The 24735-nt window shown below is 35.5% G+C and overlaps 1 protein-coding gene, 1 long non-coding RNA gene and 1 other non-coding gene across 10 annotated transcripts in view; 1 reads left to right on the top strand and 2 right to left on the bottom strand.

Annotated features, from left to right (window-relative positions):
• Positions 1–3574, bottom strand: part of LOC141451767 (uncharacterized) — a 51184-nt gene extending 47610 nt beyond the window's left edge. Inside the window, exon 1 of the long non-coding RNA XR_012457095.1 lies at positions 2580–3574. This is a non-coding gene — a long non-coding RNA (uncharacterized lncRNA). The remainder of the gene's footprint in view (positions 1–2579) is intronic.
• The window catches only part of LOC141451749 (protein gooseberry-like), an 88527-nt gene that overhangs the window by 54831 nt on the left and 8961 nt on the right, over positions 1–24735 (top strand). For 5 of the 8 annotated variants that reach the window (XM_074123388.1, XM_074123395.1, XM_074123394.1 and 2 more), the window contains 4 exons: positions 5848–5904; positions 10433–10542; positions 22500–22696; positions 23659–23839. In XM_074123388.1, coding sequence (XP_073979489.1) covers positions 5848–5904; positions 10433–10542; positions 22500–22696; positions 23659–23839 — 545 coding nt within the window. The remainder of the gene's footprint in view (positions 1–5847; positions 5905–10432; positions 10543–22499; positions 22697–23658; positions 23840–24735) is intronic. The other 3 variants (XM_074123390.1, XM_074123392.1, XM_074123391.1) reach the window with 3 other exon arrangements.
• TRNAM-CAU (transfer RNA methionine (anticodon CAU)) lies at positions 7730–7801 on the bottom strand. Its single transcript has one exon. It is a non-coding gene; the product is annotated as a tRNA-Met (tRNA).

The raw sequence follows: 24735 nt of genomic DNA, 5'->3' as shown, positions 1-24735 counted from the left end.
GAATGGTTTGGACATCTGATAAAAGAAGGGTAAAAGGTGAGCGGCTAGGATTTGCTATGGAGGCATAAATGCAGGGATAGCAAGATAGAGGAACCTGGGAAGAAGAAGAGAGAGGGTTGGTAAGCGTTAGTGATGGCACCCGCGACAACGCGAGGTAGTAGATATTCTGAATAACTTTCTAGTAGAGGATATCCGGTAAAGGATTTTTTTTTTGTGTACGTCACATAATCGTACTGTTTATCGTGTCTGCAGATATGAGATTGTTACTTTTGCTGCCTCTTTTTTTGCACTATAGGCCTCCTTAGCCGAGGAGTACCAATTTGGATGCAGAGTGACAGAGAGATGGGCGCTAAACTTAGCTCTCTCCTTCTAAAAGATGTTTAAATAGTAGACGTCACACATGTCACGGCGTGACGAATCTCGCCTCGGCTATATTTAGACGCCGTTCTGGCTTGTTAGCCTACCTCGACTACCTGATATTAATATGTGACGAACACATGCACGTAGCACTGTCTATCTGTCTCCTTCTCTCTCTCTATCCCCACCCCTTACACACACTGAAGTAATCTTCTATTTTAATTATCCTTTAATTAACTTTTAAAAAGTGGACAACCAATTGGATTGTTGTGGATGGACAATTCTTGGCTAGTGATCTTCCACATAGTTTTATCGTATTTCATCGTATTTGTACTGCTTTAAAGGACGGTTCAAAAGACAGTGATTGTAACAAAACTGTTAAAATATAATCTTAAGAGTGTTCGGCTTCTAAAACTGGACCTGGAAACCGTGTTGAATTCCTCGCTGGAGTTTAAATACCTACAACTTCTTTTCCAAAAAGCTATTTCAAGATAATGGGAATATTCAGCTTTCTTGGGGTTAGTCTAGCGCTTCTCTGTAAGAAGAGGCACATGCGTGTTCAACTTGATCTTCTTGTTCTCGCTCTTCAAGATCTAATTCATATCATTGATTATTTTGTTATTTTCTCCACCTTCCTGTATCATCAGCTTCTTTTGACCCTTTCGTCAAGATTTTGTGGCCGAGGTACTTCAACTCCTATGTAACTTTTTTACCATTCAAGTGAGGGAGTTAGGTTTGCCTTGAGAAAGAAATAATTAATGATGGTCTGGTAAGATACTTGATAATTACTAAGACATTTCATGGATGGTTCCAGAATGAATGGAAGGTCTGAAGTTGCGGTTTCATTGAGACAGGTCAGCATCTGTCCGTGTATCATGGTGCGCGGTCATCTCTGTCTTCCAGGCTGAGCACGAAGTTATTCTTGATTGCTTTTCGATGGTAAAAACTTTGTTCAGGATAAGTGCCTGCGCGGAAGTTCAGGCTGCGCTGAAAGTACCTAATTCTTGGTAAGCATCTTGAAATTGGTACTTTGAACTTATTCAGGATACGGGAGGAAGTTTTTTCTGGTTTTTCTCTTCCGTTTTTCTTCTTTATCCGCTTCACTTCCGCTTCAGTTTCTCTTTTATGAGCGTTTAAGAAATACGGCATCCGTTCAGCACAACAAAGCTCCTTTTTTTTATATTTCATTCTTGTTGAACTGCGCTCTTTATTCTGCCGTCTATACGGTGTCACAACATCCGCTCTACAATACGAATACGAAAAGCAAAAGCCCCAATTTGAATGTTACGTCATGACGGATACAAAAAAAAATATCAATAATAATCAACTTCAATACAAAATCCACAAATATATAAAATCATTATCAAAAGTAATTATAGATAATTTCAAAAACTGATTGGGCACTATTTTAAAAAAAATTTATTGTTACAATTAACGATTTGATGACATAAAATTAAAATTATATACCAATTAAAACCTTACAAAATTAAAATGTGTAATAAAAAAATTTATCACAGAGGCTATTATTTTATTGATTTAATTGAGTACAATGTAATAAATATTTTAATTTTTGTAATAATTAATAAAAATATCCATAAATTAATACTAGCTGGTTTTTAAATTTTGTGAATATATACAGTGGTACCTCGGTTTTCGAACGACTTGACTTTCGAACAAATCGGTATTCGACCAAGAAATTCGAGAAAATATTGTCCTGAAATTCGAACAAACATTTAGAACTCGAACAACACCCGAGATGAGCCGAGTTGTGTCTTATATTTACACTTTTAGATCTTATTTCTTGTTTAGATACATGTTTTTACATAAAATATAAAAGTTAGGCCAGTAAAACGGCCTAATATTTCTGGAGTTTAGAAACGAAACAAACTGACATAGTTTACATTATTTCTTATGGGATAAATTGTTTCAGTTCTCGACCAAATTGGTTCTCGACCGTAATGAAAAAATAAGTTTTTTCCAAACATCTATTTAAAAATTGGTTATTATTAATAGATTTAAAGACGTACATAATTGCATAATTATTGCAGCTATATGATATGCATCAAGTTTTTCTTAATTATCCAAAAAATGTATCAAAAAACTGCATATTATTGACTTAATTAATAATTTTTATAATAATCATCACATTTATTCATAACAATAATAATTTATGGTAAAATTATCATCATACTATCATCTATTGTTAGAAAAATAGAACAAACCTTTCGGCAAGTTGACGATGGCTCGATTTGGGTTTTGCAAAATCTTCCAACACATTTAATTTCTCTTCTAGAGTTAAACCACTTTCGTTTGAGAGACATAGCGGGAAATAATAATATAGTTCGTTCCCAAAGTTATATTGGGAAAATGATTAAAATGGTACAAGATGTATGAGCTTATATGGGGAAACTTTAGGAAAAACCAGAAAAAAAAGAAAAACTTGAGAGGGGATAATTATTTTGATCAGCGTGGCAAACGAACTTTTAAGAATAAGGTGGTCGTTGGTGGGAGGTGAAACATATATAATCCGTTCTCCAAAATCAATGTCCGCGGTCGCTATGTAGAGTGAGGAGTTAGACGGAGGTTCTTTTATACAGAAAGTGTATAGGGGTAAAACGGGGAAATCCAAAAAACTGTCCGTAAGTGGAGGTGGCCGCTAGTGAGAGTGTCCTTTATAGGAAGCTTGACTGTACGAGGGGGTACCCAAAAATAACCGGAATTGCGTTGCCGCGCATGGAGCTTATGTAGTACGCATTTCTGCCGCTAGACGTGTATAGCGCAATTCCTTGCCAGTTCAGTCCTGCCTGTGTTGTCTGCCTGGCTTGTTCTGTTCATCTGCAGTGATTGTTTTTACCAGCGCTGTTTTGTTCTTTTTTCGTTTTTTATGATGGCAAGTTTAAGTGAACAACGTGCAGCTCTGAAATTTTGTTTTCTACTCGGCAAAAATGCTGCTGAAAGTGTTTTAATGTTGAAAACAGCTTACAAAGATGACGCTATGGGAAAAACTCAAGTATACGAGTGGTTTACTCGGTTTATAAAAATGGCGAAATGTCGATTGATGACAAACCTCGTTCTGAACGTCCATCAACTGCCCGAATCGACGAAAATGTTGAAAAAATTCGAGAGCTGGTGTTCACAGACCGTCGACAGACAATTGATCAACTGTCAGAGAGTAGTGGGTTATCTTGGAGCTCGGTTCAGCGAATTTTAACGGAAGATTTGGGAATGAAAAGGGTAGGGTTGCTGCCAAGTTTGTTCCTCGAGTTCTGACTGACAATCAAAAAGAACATCGAGTTGAAACACGTCGTGCTTTGAAACAACAGCTTGAAACTGATCCAGACTTTCTGTCAAAGGTCATTACTGGTGATGAGTCATGGTGCTATGGTTATGACCCAGAAACAAAGCAACAGTCGAGCCAATGGAAGACGTCATCTTCACCCCGACCAAAAAAATGTCGTCAAGTCAAGTCAAACATCAAAACAATGCTGATTTGCTTTTTTGATGCCAAAGGCGTAGTCCATTCAGAGTTTGTCCCCCCAGGTCAGACCGTCAATCAAACCTTGTATTTGGAAGTTTTGAAAAGATTGCGCAATAGTGTTCGCCAAAAAAGACCCGATTTGTGGCAAACATGAGACTGGTTCTTCCACCACGACAATGCACCTGCACACACAGCCATCTCTGTTACACAGTTTTTGGCTAAAAATGGCATGGTTCCGCTGCCCCACGCACCTTACTCGCCTGACCTGGCTCCGTGCGACTTTTTCTTATTTCCACGCATGAAAAAGGGCATGAAAGGTCACCGATTTCACAACATTGAAGAGGTAAAGAAAAAAACGAAGAAGGAGCTGTCAGCCATTTCTAAAGATGACTACAAAAAATGTTTCGAACAGTGGAAGCACCGGTGGGACAAATGTATTAGTTGTAATGGAGAGTATTTTGAAGAGGATAAGGTTGTTCTGTAAAAAATTTGTAAATAAATAGCTTTTAAAAAATAATTCCGGTTTTTTTTGGGTACCCCCTCGTATATTGAGAACTTAATCTAGATTTTTAAGATGCGTTCCTGAAGGAAGAAGGGTACTTGAATTGGGATAATATGTTGCGAAAATTGTGTATTTGTAGAAAATTTGTCAAAAAGTATTTTGGTCAGAGAAAAGTGTTGACGTTGGATTTTCCCTCTTTTTTTACTTTTTTTACCTCTTGTGTGGTCCCACCTGCCCTCAAATAACATTCTAGTAAACAAACTAAAATATTTATATATAGCTGTCCGATAATATTTACATGCAAACCATTTCGTAATTTCCATTGTAAGGGCTTGTCTAATAACAAAGTATTTACTGAAGGATTATCCTACCCCCCTAAAATACCCAGCGAGGAGGGGCTGGAGTTACTGGAATGTCTGGAGAATACACACCACGCACTCACAGACCGAAAATAAAGAAGAGGGAAGGAAACCCACCGACAACAATGCTGCCCCATTTCCATCAACCGTTCTGCCGGAAAATTTATTGCCTCACCTCCACAAACCTCTGAAAGTAACATATTACTACTTAAGGATCTGTTTACCTCCTACTCAAAAAAAATACCCACCCTCTTCTTGGTCTGTCTACACGGTTTTTCAACAAAAAAAGGTTGATTGACCCTCTCAAAGAACTTGGGAGTCATAAGTCAAAAATATGTCCTCATTAGAATATTGGTAGTGCGTGTGATAAGGGGCTGTGAAATTCGTGTTCAAACTTTTGACTTTAAATTTGACAAAAATTATCTAAAAATCTAGACATGCAACTATTCTAGAATAAATTTCAAGATTCTAAAAAGTTTTATTCAAATAATTTTCTAGAAAAATTCGTTTTAGCCTCGAGAATGCTATGTTAGATTGAGAAAATCGCCCTATCGAAATACGTAGTGTGTCATTACGAAACTGACATTAATATATTTGTTTTATTACCTTTATCTACATATGTATCGATATATAATGAATACTACATCGATCTATTCTCCCCCCCTTTTCCCCAAAAAATGCATTAAAAGATTTAGGCGCCACGGTAGCCGAGCAGATAAGAGGCGAGACCTGTAAAGCTAATATGTATTTTGGTACTTGGGTTCGGTACCCTGGTCTTTAGGCCTTGGATTTTATTTAATTGTTAATAAAAGAAATTTACAGTAAAGTATGTTTGCTAGTCGCCTCCGTCCACGAGGTACCTAATTGGTAGTTAGACTTAAAGCCCCGCCTGGATTTAGGTGACATTAAATGGCGGCAGATTATTTAGTAATGTAATCAATGCAGAAGTACATCAATGAAGGTGGATATTTTAACTTTTTAGTGTTAATTATCCAGTTATTATATTGAAAATTTCGAAATTGTGAGTAGCCCCCTCCCACGATTTTCTAAATGTTCAGAAATAACTTTTTTAAGATTAACAGAAACTCTATGGCCTCCTCAAGTTCAGTCCCGCAAAATTGGTTTACTATAATATGATGTTCTGTTGACAGAAGCCCTTCTCGACTTACCACCCTAGGGATAGATAATGACCGAGGATGTAGTGCCAAGTGAGTAAACCAGTCTATTAGTTTATTTTTATTATTTTTATTAATATTATTTGTTATTCAATTAAATATTATAAATAAACCCAAGAGAAAATTAGAGACGTTAAAAAATCGTGTTTTTCTTCTTTCTGTCACTTTTCTTCTAAAACAAACTTTTCGGTAGTTACAGAAAAATATATATATATATATTGAGTTTCCCAGTGCCTAAATAAAATATGTCAAAAATGATAAGTCGTGCGAGGGGACAAGATGGAAAATCTCGTGAAATTTCAAATTTGTTAGGTAGAGATCTCTAGGTGGACCAGCAAAAGAGAGAAATGCCTGATTTTTCAGATGGGCTTTACGTCCAACTATCAAATTAGGTGTCGTGGACGGAGACATATTTTACTATAAATTTATCATTATAGCCATCAAAAGAAATCCAAGTCCTATAACCCCCGAAAATGGAACGCGGGAATTTTAGTGAAATGTTCGTTTACACAATTTTGGTAAGAATTTAATATGTCTTAAATGTTCTGAGTTAGAAGAAAATTAATGAATTAGAACCTAAGTTTAATTCCAAACCTTTAAAACAAAATTACAGCTACCAACTTAACAGATCAAGGTATCATAAAAAAAAAAAAAACCAAAAAAATACTAGCGTGTCATGGGCCATATAACCTATACGCAAGGGGAGGTTTCAGTGAATAGAATCTTTAGCGTAAACATTGTAAAGAGGTCGTTCAGCCCCCCCGAGTATGTACCATAAATCAGAACTTTCTAACTGTGCGAACATGGATGTCCTCAGTTAGTCGACAGCACACTGTCACTACTACTGTCAAACGTTTCTCTCAATTGAAGTGTATGTATTATGGTAAAATGTCTGTACAGAAGAAGCAAGTGTGTAAACGGTTCTTTCCATTTCTGTGTGTGTGTTGTATGAAAGCAAAGAAGATATAGGAGCTATGGTTGGTAACACGGTATCTACTTGTAATATATTCTTTTGAACCAATAACATATTGGGACTTAAGTGACGTGTCCAGTTTAAGGAAAATATTACCCATAATTCATTATAGTTGGAAGGTTACTAAATAATTATACTTAACATTTCTTTTAGGTTTTTATTATTCATTCATTATAATATTTTTATTGGGTTGGTCCACTTTAAAAGATTAGACAATTTTTAGTATCTCGTAAAAGGAAGTGTTGAGATCGTTCAAGTTTTCGGCAACCAATTTTGAGATTTCCAAAATTGGAATAAATGGTTTTCACAAAATGGATTGGCAGTGAATGAATGGTTATTTATCGAACACAGAGGAATCATATAGCTCTTTCTTAGCAGACGGAAGGTAACTTTTATTTTATTTAAATTTTTGATCAAATTCCTTCCTTTTTAATCTTGTCAGAATATGCTTTGTTGTTTGTGTTCGCTTTGTGATTGTTTTTGAATCCATAGTGAATGTATTTTAGTAAATTCTCGTCTTAATCAATGTTTTTTTTGTAAGTGGAGCCTTAAGTTGCACGTATTGGTTGAGACATGCCACAGTAGTACAATAATTGTATCTTAGCTTTAGGAACTATCTAGGATAAGGTAAACAAATGGTACCATTGAATAAACTAAAGATAAATTTCACAAAGGAAAAATGAGATGGCGCACATCCAAACTCATTGGGGTCACTTACGCTAGATGCCTCTCTCTTCTTGCAACTTATTTTGACGCTTGCATTGAAGGAGGCCCTAGCGCTTGATGCAACAACTAATGCCGCCTTTAAATTATTTCTTACTCAAAAAAGTATATGTGTAACCATATTTTCTAAATATGAATTCGCAAGTAAAAAAAAAAAAATACTAGCAGAACGTGGTTTCGATCCACGGACCTCTGGGTTATGGGCCCAGCACGCTTCCACTGCGCCACTCTGCTTTGGTTGTGCGGTGGCTAGTATTACCTGTTCTCCAGTTTGTACTACAAGAATCCGCTGTTTTACTAATTTGTCCTAGTTACTTACTACTTAATTAATATTCTCTTCAACTAGTAGTTGTAATATAGTTAGAAAATACCTAAACTTTTTAAATATTATTGAATAACATTATTGAATCCATATACCATCAATTGTTTTTAATAAAAAATAGAAATACTTTTTCAGTTGTGTTAATTTTTACTCTCTCTCTCTCTCTCTCTCTCTCTCTCTAATTCCTATAAAAATCCTAATTTTTAATATTGAATTTATTTTCACATTTTTGATCGCCAAGTTACCAGATAGGGCCACTGTTGGGACCCAAATTGAGTTAAGTTTCAATTTTCATTCTAGAGATTTGTTTACTCACACAATCTATATTTTATAAAAACCACTTTTTCCGACTCAATGGGAATCGATTTCTTGTGAAAAATCGATTTTAAAAATTGGACATAATCGAAAAACGTTTGTTATCTGTTTTAATTACTTCATCACCTTCTCTTAGAAGCTGCCATCTCGCAAACTCCTTCCGAGCTACAGCGCTAGCAAAGGAGTTCACATAACCACGACAGTCACTTCCTATTATGCTGCTCTGAGACACGGAATGCTTGTGCCACAATAGACTTATCTCGAGAACAATGGTGTGTACAGCGTTAGGGAAAGTAACGCTGGCGTGGCCAGCCAGCCAGTCAGTCCTTTCTCATAAAGAAGAAGTGGAAGTTATGGTGGGGCAGTCTCTGTTTGGCCAGCTATCAGATCATCCTGTAGATAACAAAACAAGCGGACAAGTGATCGCCTTCTCCTATTAGCCATACTTACACTTTTGTGCCAGTGAAGACTCCAGAGATCAGTTTTTTTTCCCCACTTGCACTATGATGGAGCTTTGTATTACCAACAATAGTACTAGAAATAGAAACGGATCTACCATTATTTATTGCTCTTTAATCACTCTAGTTATTACCAACTAGAGAAACTGCTAGATTGTGTTTCTATGGTTACAAGATTTTTTCTTTTTCATAATTAAATCACCTGAGATGACAAGTTTCATCTCAATGAAGGACTAAGGGTCATGTTTACTCTCATTTCCTTGACTAGAAGGGGGAGGAACTGTTATTGTGTAGCTTTTCAAATTTGAATCTATTCTACTGGAAATATTCGTCTTGAGCAAAGTCTCTTGAGTTCGAAATAGATTTTAAAGTTGGTCCAATTCGAACGTTCCCCTTTCTCGCTCTCTGAATATGTGTGTGTGTGTGTTCGTTTTAGAGATGGACAAAAATTTAATCAACTAAAATCCAATTGAATTAAACCGAAATTTAATTTTAATCATGATTAGAATTAAAAAATTTAATTGGCCAAAATTAGTTGATTGAATTAAATTCACTTTCAATTGGAACCTAATCATACAAAAAATTAAAATAAAAAAAATCAAAATTTTAATTGATTGATTTAAATTCCAAATTTATCACTTTGGACGATTAAATTTTTTAATTTAATCAAAATTTAAGTGGTTAAATTTTTAAACTACAACTTTGCAAATGGTTGAACCTGGGTCAGTCTTGTGAGTCACTAACATAGTTTAATGTGAGTGTAAGACAGTCCTATAAAAGTCTAGTGAGTCTCCAAGATAGTTAAATGTAAATGTAGAAATTGCATTTATGTTTACAAAAATTGCCACTAGAGTTCTCCACCGGATGGAGTATAAAGTAAGCTTATAGCCTATTTAATGGCGGCTCACAAGTCTACTATAAGCCCATTCCTCTTTTATCTATTTCACGATTATTCAATTCTCAACTATTTTGTTTTTGTTAACGATAATAGTATAACACATGAAGTATTATTCCAAAAGAAATATAATTTATCGTATTTTTAAAGGATTTTTTTTTTTTTCTTGCATAAATCGAAAGTTTATCAAATACCTATGGGAGAAATGTTGAGAAATAATTTTTAAATTAATTATTTCATTGAAATTATTGAGTTCAAAGTAGTGGCCAATCACAGCGCAGTAAGGTGGCAGACTGTGGGCGGGTCATGCCCACTTCTAATGAAACCACGCCCACCTCTAGTGTAATCACGCCCCAAAAATTATTTTCTTCTTATTAACTTTTCTTGTTAACATTCCCTCTGAACTACAAGCCAAACTAGTAAAACCTTAAAATATCTGAAATAGAAGTTTAGAAAACCTTATTTAACCCCTCGTAAAATGAGAGTATACGAGATCCTATGTAGGTTTAGTGAGTCGCCAACACGGTTAAATGTGAGTGAAAGGCCATACCATACCTGGTTTAGTGAATCATTTGCTTGTGAAGCCCAGGTCTGAAAATCGAATAGTTTTTGATGGAGATACTCAGAAAGGTGGCCTCGCCAAAACGTGGTTCGAACCAATACTTTCCATCAACTTCGTATAGATCTCAAACTTAATATTTTGTTTTGAGTTTTAAAACTGTTTTTGTTCATTCAAAGTACGTAAATCCGGAAGTACGTCACAGTCCGTTCCTCAAAATTCCCTGATCAAATTTTCGTCTAAAATTTAATGCATTTTTTCTCTCTCTCTCGATTGATTTACATTATGTATATATATGTTGTATTTCTTGTTGCAGATTAATTAAAGAAGGACTTTGTGATCGTGGCAACGCCCCGTCGGTTAGCGCTATCTCCAGACTGCTGAGAGGCAATGATTCTGACGATCCTGATAAGAAACTACACGACGGTAAGTTTTGAATTCTTATTTCTAAAGAGGAATAAACCTAATTTTTAATGACCCAAAATGAATATGTCATACACGTTCAGATTTAGGGGGGCCTTCAAAATATGTTTATGAATATGTTAAATGAACTGAGAGTTAAATCCCTCTGTATTTAAACAATGTGCGCAGTCTATGGAGAACCATTTTAGACAGTGCCGAGAAAAATTTCAAAAATAGAAATCCATATTGTAAAGTGCCAGTTTTAATTGAAGAATTTTAACTGATTAATCTATCTCTGACAATGGATAAAGATCTGAAATCGGTCAGGGATACAATAAAGTTACTTTTTAAGATGGATTATCTACTAGCTCTACAAACCTCTACCACTTTTCATTTAATTCGGAATAGAAGCATCAATTTAATCCTTCATAGCATAAAAGTGACCCCGTACTTAATGTACTCGAAAAATCAACATTTTAGAAGAAAACATTCCCATCCTCCGATAACCGATATAAATCTCACTTTGGTGAAAAATCTGTCGGTACATAATTTAAAGATTCACATTATGAAACGGGTACATAATGGTTGGAATATTTTGATATCGCTAAGTTTCTGTCGGCTTCCGGGAACGAACTCAAAAGTGTTCATATTCCACAATTGATTAACTAAAAATCACATTTTCTGGGCGTAGAGAAAGGATATTTCCGGTTTAGAAATCTATATGGAATATTTGATACGATAGCAATACTTCCTTTACCTTGAAAGTGAAATTAGTTTGGCGACACTGGGGCCAGGATTAGTTCTCTCTTTCTCTCTCTGTCAGCTCTTTAGAGTGGAGCGTTTCGGCCCGTAAGAGCAAAGCTCCTCCCTTTGATTTTATTTTTATAAAAACTAACACCCTTGTAAAAGATTTCCGGCCACCGCTGAGGGGAGGCTTGAAGGGATGCCGCCCTTAATGATACCGACAATAGCACCGCGACGAAACGTGCCCTTCCACTTTTTTAAATAACCCTTAAGAAAAACTAACTTCTTCTTTTTTTTTAATACTCATTTCCTTAGTTTAACTCTGCAATTATGTAGCACAAAAATAATATTTATACTGATGATGAAAGGAATTACTGTTTGTTTTTGAGTCTAAAGTCGATTTCTAGAGGGTTCCGCTTTCCTGGAGGGTGTTGCGGTTAAGCTTAAGTTCCTGTCCTGAGGGTTGTTGATGAGGAACACAGGCAGGATCGTAGCGTGTTTGCATTCTCTATGCTGGCTATGAATAAAAACGACCTTCTCAATTTAGCGGATACTTTTTAAATTTTTATTATTATTTAATGGTAACATGAGCGCTTAGGGACCCAATATTGTATTTACTACCTACCTAGCTTCCGGCTAGAGCCTTCTAGGAGAACATTCTGAGATAGACGTGACTTCCTGCTTCTACTCGGTAATAGTACAGTAAAAGCTCCTTATTCGCGCTTCCTTCATTCGCGTTTTCACTATTCGCGGATTAAAAAAATGCGACCAAATTCCTATATTCGCGGATATTCGCGGAAGTACACTATGATAATAAAAGGATTCCAATAGGTATCCAACCCAATATCCTTTGTAAATGCCGTCAAATGGACTAATAAAAAGAGTAAAATAGATCTTATTACAACTTTGCCTAAAGTATGTTGTTAAATGATATCGCCGAGGACTTTGACATAAGCCGCCTTCACCGCGATCGGTGTTTTTGAGAATGTAAACGCACAGAATGAAAGCAACCTTATTTATTACTCGATGAATAAAGTATTTTAAATGTTGCTGTTCCGTTCTATAGTAAAAGCCGCTTTGCGTGTTTTATTGTTTCGTCTTTCACATTCGTTACAAAAATTGTGATCAACACGTCTCTACCGCTCTTTTTCTAATTTATGTCAACTAAAAATAATGAGAAACGAGTTTCGACACGAAAAAAATCTGTGTTACCGCTAAAAGTGAAAATAGAAATGCTTGATCGTTTACGCCTTGGAGAGTCATTTGCATCCATATCACGCTCATTCAATGTCAACGAATCAACTGTACGATCGATAAAAAAATCCGAAGATAAAATAAGATCGTCTGTAGCTTCAACTTCACTGTCAGCGAAAATTGTTCGTGGTCCAGCAATAGAAAAAAATGGAAGTGGCGTTGTCATTATGGATCGAAGACCGCAACCAAAAAAGGGTGCCCCTGAGTGGTCCAATGGTCCGGGAAAAGGCAAAGTATCTTTACGCTCATTTTAAAGAACCTGATGGTAGTTGTAGTGGTAAGTTCAAACTTTGACTGCAAACAAAAGCTTTTAAAAACTGCCAAGCAAGAGGAAATTACAAAATTCTTCAAACCATTGTCTAAGCCTTAAGATATTAATTAAAATGTTCAAAAACTTCAATTAAATTGATTTTTTTATATAAATGTTTTTTTTTATTTTGTCACCTAGGAACTATCCCCTATAATCCCATATAAATTACCATTCCGTATTCACGGTTTCTGTATTCGCGGCATATTTATGGAACATATACCCCGCGAAAGAGCTTTTACTGTACTTCGAATGTTACAAGACAATTTGTAGTACAATAAAAAAAAGTCTAGATCGAGCGCGATCGATATCATTTTATCGTGTATTCCTGCTGGCCGGTTGCCCCGAAAGGAACTCCTTATTAACTCCTAAGTTTGAGCAAATCTTTAAAACAAAAAAAAATATAGTGAGTAAAATGGAACTTCTATATGGCAGAAGTTCTGGTCCTAAACCATATTATCTGATAGCACCTTAGGAACACAATCGATATCAAATTCGATCTGTCCGCGATTATCTGTTTTTGATTAATGCTGACCAACGGTCCAACTCATCCAAAGCTCTGTAAAGGTCAAAATCGAAAATATACACAATGTTATTTACTAGTGGCCGGTTTACTCATGATCATTTATACGAGTTTGAGACTTTTAATTTAGGTTACCGCTTAATGGTTCAGTTTCATATAGAATCATCAGAGCAGCTGTGTGCTTCGCTGTAGATTCTAAAATGGTCCAGTCGGGAAGCTTTACAACAATGTTTGCTCTGTTGGTTTAATCTCTAATTCTCTCATCCTCCCCCCCATCCTCCCATCTAGCCCTTGAAAGGTGATTTATTTTGAGGAGTTCGTATTAATTAACTCTCAGCTACTCCATTCGGCCATTATGAGTTATGTCTTGTACGTGTGAGTGTGTGTGTAAAACCTTCATCAAATTGTGCTCTGAGATCAGCTGTTAACCTAACCTAACCAAAACAAGTGACTAGTCTATTCACAAATGTTTTTAGGTTACATCAAAACTTGAAATAAGTTTACTTTTCTTTTTTAAAATTTTTAAGAAAATTTACGTTTTTCTCAGGGTCATGTTATTGATTTTTTATTGCTTTTATTATTGTTATTATAACAGTATTGATTATTGACCTAAATCGCTAGAATTTTGCAAATTACATCTTAATTATTCCCTAAAACGTTTCCTTCCCTATCGCAAAGAATTTGTGAACCCTTCTGAACTAGCTGGAACTGGCTTAGCTTTAAGAATACCGTCTGTCAGAAATGTTAAAACCGAAAGTTACACAAACCGGAAGAAAGTTCTGCGAGATTTGAGAGAAGGGAAGATGCTGCGATTTATTATTATTATATATTTGGATGTTCTCAAAAAGATTCTTACCATACTTTTTTAAAAAAATGTTACGAATAGAACGATTCGTTTAGAATATGAGACAGTAAGCTGTAAAAACTTTTATAAGTATTAAAAGTACGCTCCAAGCTGAAGGTGAACAATTAAAGTGTGTTGCAGGTAATTGATATTAAATGAAGAGTGCAGTTGTGTTGGAAATGATGTGTGTGTGCGAGGCAATAGGTGAAGTAAGAGTGTGATGGTGATAGTGGACTAAACAGAGAGGCCACAAGAAGTCATAAAGTTTTGAAGTCTCCGGTAATAAAGAATTTAGACGAGCAGGAGGGAGTTTTGTAAGTCCGCACTGTAGGAAGAGGGACTTGGTGGCCGACTTCAACTTAAGAATGGCTATATAAAGTGGCGGCCCGCGGTAAGAGAGAGGAGAGAAGAAGTGAGACAGTGTAGAGGAAATGGTTGGTCTGTTTGTACAGCATCCACTACGGCAGGTCTGTACCGCTGTGGCGATCTCCTACTACTCCTTCTTTGCGACAGAGTGTGCATGTGTTTCAGGCTCTCTGAGACTCTATTCTGTGAGCAGCTTTGTAGTTTGACCGACCTATGCCCCCCCCATACTCCTCCTTCATCTCTTAGCTCTGCAAAAATTCTTTTCCTCCTACCACTCACTTCCTTTAGTATTTTTTAATTGTTAATATTATTACCCTTATACATAATATCTCATCCTGGCAGCCAAAACAATACTAACAGAGGCGGCAATAAACATTGAAACAAATAAAACCATGAACATCCCTCTCTGCATCATCATGACTTCCTACTTTCTCCTACTTTTGAAAAGAAAGCATCACAATCGGATCAAATTTAGTCGCACTTCCTGTAGCACTTCCTAAAGGCGCTTCCGTAGAGGTACCCTTTCACTCAAACTGCACAATGATAATTTAATGGTAGTCATGAAAATCTATTTTTTCTTACAGTCCTAAAATTACTAAACCCATTTCCCTCATGGGTCTAATTTCCTCTTTAAACTTCTATTTGCGTGCCTTTTGTTTTTCATTGTCTGAGAGAATTGAGGCTTTCCCAGCGATAGACTGTCATCGCCCCACCTCGCGCCAAATTAAGTAGGGCGTAAAGAAATGTCGTCGTCCGTGTCTGAGAGGTTGGTTACAAGATGGCTGGTCGGTGACTAGGAAGTGGGGGAAGTACTCGGTCAGTGTGGTCAAGAAATGCTTCAATTATCGTGTTCCAGGCTGACGCGCAATGAAAGTTTTTTTTTTTAGAAAAATGTATCAATTTTTGTAAAAAGATAAAACTTCTCAACCTGACAAGTGTTGCATTTCCTGAGAGTTATTATTTTTTCTTTGAACTTTACACCTGTATAACATGTACAATTAGTACAGCATCACTGTCAGGTAGATCAAAAAGGATTAGCCTTCCTAATGATGACGATCTCCCATAATTTGTCAGTAGAAGAGGTCTTGAGGTGTCCAGCGTTTCAGCCGACGTCTAGGATTTCCTGGGATGTGAGGGGGAGTTTAGCTGTACCATAAGAGGATTCGTGTGGAGTGATAGGGATTTATGGAAATTAGTACCGGGAAACGGACTAGATCTTTGATGTAGGGAATATCCAGGTCAGTCTGGAAGTTTAAATTGGTTACATACCTGGGTGTTTGGACGATTTTAGGAGAATTTCGGACTGCAGGGTCTGGATTATTTCAGATTTTGGGGCGCTTGGTTGAGCCTAACAGTTCAAATTCTGTACTTACACCATTGAATCCAAAGGCCCAGAAAGACAAACGGAAAGTTTTAGTTCTTTCACGGAGAAGCATAAATGTCTTAAAGTTAATTTGGATTTGAGAGAAAGAGAGAGCGAGAGAAGTTTCGTAAAACAAGCCTTCCAACATCGATTTCCAGTGGACAAAAATAATAAACATTGCATTGTTACATACGTCTGGGTAAAAAAAATCATTTAATTCGGTAAAATTGACAAAAAAAAAATCCTAACACAACCTGGGGATACCCGTCGGCCTCTCTTGTAATGAAGTACATCCACACCTGGCCGTCAGATAGCTGTTTCAGCATTCTGTGAATGTGGGGCCTACAATATAGGTTGAGTGTGTGTTTGTGTAATAGTGTGTAGGAGGGAATGAGATGTTGAATTTGTCATAGTCAGAAGTTGCGGGCGAGGGTGCCCTGCAGAAGTTCACCACTAAAAACCCCCCATTATTATGGGTGCTGGGAGGGGGCCACCTTTACCACAGTATAACCAACCTTCTCCCATTAAGAGAACTCTACTATTTACTAATAACCTGCAATCATATAAACTTCCCCCCTAATCTACTGAAACAAAAACAACACACTACTCTTCTTTAGTAATTTGTTTTATAGTTTTTCCCACACATGCAACCATTGTGAATCACTAGTATAAAGGTAATCTATCATATTAACACTTAAGTAAAAATAAGATACTTTATATTTTGGGAATGTTTGTTTCGTTAAACGCTGTGGAAGTACTGCCACTTTCTTGAAACTTGAGATTTACTAGTGAAATACCGTAATAAACGCTTCATCACATTTAAAGCAATTGATCTCACATTCTGAAAGGTGAACAATTCCTAAAAGCTCAAATTACCTCGGATGTCGTAGGTTAAGGAAGATTAGTTTTTAAATCATATGTGAGTGAAGAAAAACGGAATTCCAAATAAAATCCATAGTTTTCAATGAAAACTATAAACCTAATTCAGATATAAATAGTGAAATAATTCAATAAGAATGATTTAGAATAGCACGAATATTTGGAGGAATTATAATTTGGGTTACCAGAAAAGACCGTTGTTACACAAATAGGTGATTACATTACATTCGCTGATATTGTCATATCGTAAAAACTATTCGGACATAGGTTTTAGTGCGCCTGCGTAAATGTCTTTTTTAAGAGTAAGTAGTGGGAGGTTGATGGTGAGAGAAACTAAAGGAAGCAGCGTATCTAATGCAGGCTGACTACTTCTTGTAATAACCGTAACAGAATTATGATGACATACTGATCAAAAGAGTTCCGACCCTGGCTGTTGACGTTTCTGGCTGTACACGTCCAAACATCATACCAAACCTTACTGCTATTATAGAAGGAGGGTTTGCTGTGCTAAGTGACAACTACCTCCTCATTGCCAACAGCTTGTCTACACCACAGAACTACACATACATGTCACATATGCAAGGAAATTAAAATTAGAACGTAACTGTTGAGTCAAATCTCTGTCGTCACACAAATCCCATAAATTAATTTTTCCGAGAATTTATGTAAGCTTTAAAATTCTAAATCCCAAGTGAATCATCAATCCTTGACGTCAGTCACAGATAGAACTAGAGACGTCCGTTTGAGGAAGGCGAATCTGTTGGAAAACAAGGCAGTGGCGTACGCAGACTTTTTTCTGGAAGGTGGTTTTAAGAAGTAAATGCTTTACTTTTGATTTTTGCAACTATTTGGCCTAGCTCACAATAATATCACTTTCGTACATAGAAAAATAATTTAGGTAACATAAACTCTTTTTAGCTATAAAATGAACATTAACAAATTATTACCAGTCACGCTATGTGCTTATGAATCTGAGAGGTTCTGGAATGGCTCTAAGATAGAAGAAGCGGGCAGAAGAAAATGTGCTAATATGTGATAAGATAACCAGGAAAACTGGCCACAGGTTTCCAAGCTGAGCAAGATATTTCTGCTGCTGAGATAATAAGATAAAACCAATTCCAAGGTTGTATATTTCTCAGATATTGAGATGGAGTCTGACTGGATGGACATTTTGATGATTATTGGTACATATGTACTCAAGCATGCTGAACATAAGAGTAATGAGATCTGGAGGGTTACCAGTTACTTGGAAAGGAACTTATCCCTTTTTTCGGCAAACCTTTGATGCCATAATATAGCAGCCTAAAACGCTGCGACAGCTCCAGTTCAAATGATCATTAACAGGTACTTATTGGTCGATGCAGAAACCTCACCTTTAACCAACCTATAGTTAAATATTGAAAACCAATGTTGAGTAGCTGTATTCATAGTTATATTATGACATCTTTCGCAGATGAATTAGCCAAGAAGTCCAGAAAGATTGAGGACATCCCGTTATAATAAAAAAAGGGACTCAGTTTTATGTGTTATCTTTCCTCCTAGAATATTTCATCTTTTAAACAAATTTTCCGCCTCTCCGGCCAACTTTCTACACTTTCACTTCAGCTGATTGTCTATTCAATGGAAACTTTTTACTCAGCAATTTTAGAGTACATAGAAACAAAGAAAACCGACAAAAAAGATCACTCTTCCCGATCAAAATAATTATTTATTTCTAACAATAATACATACAATCCTGATGTTGGAATTCTATCTTGTGTAGTATGAGTGAAGAATAACGCCAGCCAATATATTCTAAAAATTTATTTTATTATTTTAACTGCACAGAAACGTTTCATTCTTTGGCTCGCCATCTTTAGATCTTTATTATTTTCGCTGCTTAAATTATTTGAAACATTCTGCCATAAAATTGAAACTATTTTCCATTTTCTATGGTTTGACCTCGTTCCCTGAATTTGAGTTTTGGTTGGGACTAGTGCTGCACGAGACCGAGACGAGGCGAGACTTTATGCAGTCTCGGTCTCGTCGAGATATCTCGGTCTCTTTTCAAAAAATATTATTATTTTCTAATAATTATTTTAATTTCTATATTGGTATTGATATAAAGAAAAAAAAATGTGTGTAAAAGAAGACAACTACTTACACTTCAATGCATCATATGTTACTATTACTGTTATATATCTTTATTTAATTTCATAAAGTTGTTAAAAACGCGCCAAATGAAAGACCCAAATGACATATCTGCCTCCTATAACAAGTCGATTAGTGAAATAAAAAATACATCTCCCAACAAACTTCCCGCTCCATTAGTTATGGCTGTTGGTGAAGTTAAAGAATCTGATGATTCACCTTTTGACGACGACGACGACTGCATCAATATTTTTGAGCAAATGGTGCAAAAATATTGATGCAGTCGTCGTCGTCGTCGTCAATACTGGTGCTTGGTCTAATTTGGTATAATTAATTATACCAAATTAGACCAAGCACCAGTAGACGTTGACATTTTAGAATGGTGGAAAACACTTGAGAATTCCTACCAAAATTTGTCTAGAATGGCAAAAGATATTTTTAGTATCTGTTCAACTTCAGTGCCATCTGAAAGATTATTTTCGCAAGCTGCGTTGATAATGACCAATAGAAGATCTTCTCTAACTTCTGACTCAGTAAAAGCTCTTTTATGTATCAATGCTCGGGCAAAGAGTATCTTAAAAACGAAAATTTGTGGCAATATTTTTTAGTTGCATAAATAGTTTTTTTTTCAAATTCACTAATTCTAAAATATAATTCAAATAATATCTAAGTTCAAAGTATTAGATTATTAATAGTGAAATTAATGAAATTGAATGAATGAATGATATGAATAGTGAAATTTAGTGAATTTATGTAAAAATTAGGTAATTCGAAGGGGGCGCCACGGTAGTTGAGCGGTTAGAGGCGAGACCTGCGAAGCTAATATGTATTGTGGTACTGGGTTCGATCCCCGGTCTTAGGCCTTGGATTTAATTTAATGGTTAATACAAGAAATTTACAGTAAAGTATGTTTGCTAGTCGCCTCCGTCCGCGACACCTAATTGGTAGTTGGACGTAAAGCCCCGCCTGAAAAAATAGGCGATTACTTTACTTTGCTTACATTACTTATGTAATTCGAAGTCAAATAGATGTAGTAATATTGAACATATATAATAAAATCGTATCTTTTAATAATAATTTCAATACCCGTAATGATTATTTATTAATAAAGAACACAATTTTATAATTTTGTAGCTAAAAATTAATATTTGAAAAACCGGGACGAGACCGAGATTTCTCGACGAGATAAATATAATGTCTCGGTCTCGGTCTCGGTTGCTCAAGTCTCGTCTCGGTGAGACCGAGATTTGTCTCGATTCTCGTGCAGCACTAGTTGGGACTGCTCTCTACTAAATAAATTTTGTTTTTTTAGGGATTTTTCTTTTGTATAAGTTCCATTAAAATTACGTTATTTGCAGGTTTAACACTAGTATATTTTTACAATATTATGATACAATATGTTGCTAGTCATTCAAATTATGTAAATGAACTAAAAACTGAAATTTGATATTTCACTTTGGAATTACTTCATTTCCGATTATTATAATAATTTAATATAAAATTCCTGAATGCTGGATATCACTGGTTTGTTTGATTAAAATGTTGCAAAAACAATATTGTGATATCGGCGAACAAGATGTCGAGAGATTCAGTCCGTTCAGTTGCTTTGTCCCTTGGCTGCACCGAGTAAACTGAACTCAACACCAAGCGTGATATTCAGTCATACTGACAGTTGTAAAACTCCTTGTTGGAGATTTCAAAATAACTAGAAATGATACCCAAAAAAGATTTCATTCTTTCACTCAGTCTGTTTACACTCTCTCAATTTACACGGTTCAATCAAATTGAAATTCTATGGAGAGTAAGGTTTCGTTTTATTTTCAGAGTAAGAATAGCTTTTATTCTCCTTGGATGTATTTATATTTAAAAATTAATTTGCTAAAAGTTTTTTTAAAAGGATTTGTGAGCTAAAATATGAGTTTTCGGCGGGGTAACCAATGTCTACTTGCTGAGAAGAAATGAGCAGAAAGTAGTGACAAAATCCACTGACGACTCAGTGGGCCGGTTTGACCCTTGATGAAGTTGAAGATTACAATGACAGTATTAAGGGATCGTAGGTTTAAGGGAGTTGCACTACTTGGCTCCAAAAGAGTTTCAAAGATGCTGTGAGGAATTTTCATGAATCGTGTATTCCTTATGAGTTCGTTGATGCTCTAGTCTGAAAGTCTTTGTTTCTAAGTGCCGAAAATTGCTTCCTCCTTGAATTATCTAAACTTTAACTAAAAAAGTTGACCAAATTATTACTTTTATTTTTAATACGCTTCTAAATAATGTCAAGAAATTAATTATAGATTAGATTCGAAATTATAAAAGCTACTTTTACAATATACAGTGTAAGTATAAGAAAAGGACAAGCTTAATAGATTGCTATGACAGGCAAATGGTCCCTGTCGGAGTCGAGTCACAAACGAGTAGAGTTTGAAGAGGTAATGCCGCAAATTATATAGACCTAAAGTAATAATATGTTTGTGTGTGTAGTAAAGTAGCTGGGCACAATTTGTGCAGACAACACAAAGAGAGTGGGTGAGCGTGAAAGAGAGCATGCTTTAGCGCACTATATGGTTTGCAACACACCACATACTGTGAGCACGCTGCTACACTAAAAGAATCAAGAGTGTTCACAAGACAAATGAGCCACTCTTCATACACCAAAGGGACCGACAGTTGTTTTGGCCACGCCTTCCCAACAACCTTTACCTTCCCAACTTTATACCGTCTAATCTTTCTTTCTTTTTCTTTTTGTCTTTACACTTTAGAAGGAGTCTAATAACAATTTTATTGGTAGGTCTCGTGTTTTAAACACTTTAATTAGTTCCTTCCTGTACAGTTATCTTTTAAGAAAATATCGCCTTATTTGTAATTTAAATAAAATAAAAATTGCCTAGAAAATAATAACCTGCTTTTTAGTTGCCTAGTAAATTTATCCACCAACAGTTGGCAACTCTTCATTACGGTTATGTTATATCGTAAGATTATTTAATGGTTACAACTGGTAACCTAACCTTAGGTGTCTTTCAGAATGGTCAGTCTTCTTATTGTCTATGATAGAACATGCAGTACCTAACTGGAAACCTCTCTTGGAATACAGCTCCAAATAAGTACTAGTATTTATTTCTTATCAAAATTCTTGGTTTGAATGAACTTATCATGGGCATTTGTTGAGAAAGTCATTGATTTTTCTGCAATCTGTAGTTTCGGAATGTCGCCCATTTCAGAGATTGGTGCATAAATATTGTAGAATATATGACAGTTCGCATTTGTGATAATAATAGTTTCCGACACAAACTCTACACAAGGTAATTTTTTATAGTAATAGCTTTGTGGAGCAAATTTTATCATTTAGAGAAATCAAATATCGTGGTTTCTCAACTTTGTTTAAATTTATTGTGTTTGGGTTATTTAACTATAAAATAAAAATATTACTTTAATTTTACTGGGTCATAATTGTATTTTAAGCTGAAGTTATCAAAGATGATTGCCCAGCATTTCTAATTCAAATTATTCAATATTTTCTTTGCCCATTTCTATAACATTATTTTTATAGATTTTCTCTTCTTTTTTTTTTGTCAAGGTAAAGGTAGCGAAGGAAGTGATTGTGATTCAGAGCCAGGTATTACATTGAAAAGAAAACAACGGCGTAGTCGAACAACTTTTACTGCTCAACAGCTTGACGAACTTGAACGAGCTTTTGAACGTACCCAATATCCAGACATATACACAAGAGAAGAGCTAGCACAAAGAACTAAATTAACTGAAGCAAGAATACAGGTAATTTTTTATGTGTTACGTATGATTTGTGCAATGAAATGGACGAATTATTTGTAAGAGTAAATTCTACTGTCGAAGCATTGTACTATGTAGGAGTAAATTCTTTTGAAACCTAAATTATTGTTACATTTCGATCAACGTATTAATACTTTCGGTTGTACCTGTTGAGACGGTAATTGTCTCTATATGACCTTTCTCAGTGCATGAAGGTTTTATAATTCTAGACGAGTAGGGAGAGCCTATGATTGCTAAACAGTCGTAATGTCTTAATGAAGGCATTCTACTTTTTACTACCTCCTTCAGCTTCATTGACTTTTCACTTTCATTGGAGCCATAACTACTTAATACTATTGCCAGCGTTTATAGTATTTACTAAATATTCCAAGTTATTATTTAATAGTAAATCTTGTGAAGTACCAACTCTTTGAAAGATAATTGAGAGTAAAAACGTACAAGTTTGCATTTTTTTTAATTTTAAAGCATAATGAGGTTTTATTTTAAAGAATGCGTTATACTAATTATTCTAAACTTGTGTTAATAACAGGGAAATTTTACAATTAATGATTTCTCTCTTTATATTTTGGCCCCTGTTCTGTTAGATTTCTATTTTACTACTAAATCCTAAATCAGATCGTTTCTTAAAAGAAAATTGTTAATCCACTTTCCTTTAAAGCACCCTTTCTTTCTTTTTTTAAAACTTTTTTAATCCGAGGATTACTGAATGTTAAAAACCATCTATCTAATGTCAGAATTGCAAATTTAAAAAGTTGTAACTCCAGTTCCTTATGTGTGAGTCTTCAAACCTTTCTTAGTCTTATAAGGTAAGATTCTTCACCGTCCTCATTATTAAATTTATTTTATTTTTATTTAATCTTTTAATTTGAAAAATTGTATGAACCTAGGAAATTCATTTCTTTAGCTACCCAATTTAAATCACTTAATTTTTCTGGTTTATTTTATAGGTATGGTTTAGCAACCGGCGTGCCAGATTGAGAAAGCAGTTGGCAAGCAATACGACTAGCGGATATCCTGGCATGGGGCTACCGATGGGCTACTCGCCGTCCAGTTCAGCACCGCCCACCTATATGCTGCCCCAAGGACTGTCAGAGCCTTCTTCCTTCTCACATCCACCGCCACCACAGTGTGAGCATTCCGTTTACATAGATACTTGATTAATTAGCTTCTGGTAAATTAAAATCATCTTTAGCCTCAGTTGTTCTTCTGTCTCAGAAGATATTTCATCCAGAAAATAAAAACATTTAGAGGTTTCAATTTAGTTTTTGTTTTCTCTCACCTCTTGAGAAAGTTATGTAATCATACAATTTTCAATTTTGACATTACACTGGATTCACACATTTTGAATTGCTCAAAGTATAGGAAAAGTATAGGTTTTCACAAATTTGTTTGGATATGCTTCGGCAACTCAGTGGAGCAGAACAGAGAAAAATTAAATCACTTATGTGTTGAGTACCGAAGCATGTTGTCGAAGTAAGAGGCCGACACCGGTGGCAGTCATGAGATCTGAGCTCTAGGAATAACGTTTCAGGATTGAGGCAGGATAACTTTGCCTGGGATGTAACAACCGAAAGTGGTCGGCGATATGCTGCACGTTGAGTAAAAATAGGCTTCGCATGCTGATAGGTTTCTTAGCGGGGCTTTGTCGACTCAGCGTTTATCTTAAAAAGCTGTATTTAGAACATCACATCATCTGATCATTTAACCATTTTACTCGTACTACATCAATTTTTTCCAGCTTTTTGAGATTTTCTTGAAAATCAGACTAAAAATGCACGAAACTTTAAATGAAGGGAATAATCAATGATTATAAGTATAATTCAGTAATATTATTCTCAAAATTATTAAATTTCCGTTTGTGGGAAGTTGAACGTTCTATTAAAGTACCATTTTTTGTGTACTGGACAGTTTTAATTGTGGGAACTAGATTTTTTTGAAAATTCCAAGTTCGCTGAAAATATTACGTTTAAATCGAGTTTAGAATAAAAAAAAATTATTTTTCGTTGGGTACTCTGGGAACTTTA

Source organism: Rhodnius prolixus, unplaced genomic scaffold (assembly GCF_049639745.1).
Source record: "Rhodnius prolixus isolate KJV_2025 unplaced genomic scaffold, Rpr scaffold_14, whole genome shotgun sequence".
NCBI classification, from domain to species: domain Eukaryota; kingdom Metazoa; phylum Arthropoda; class Insecta; order Hemiptera; family Reduviidae; genus Rhodnius; species Rhodnius prolixus.
The sequence above is the reverse complement of the archived record's forward strand: the minus strand, read 5'-3'. Positions and strand labels throughout refer to the sequence as shown.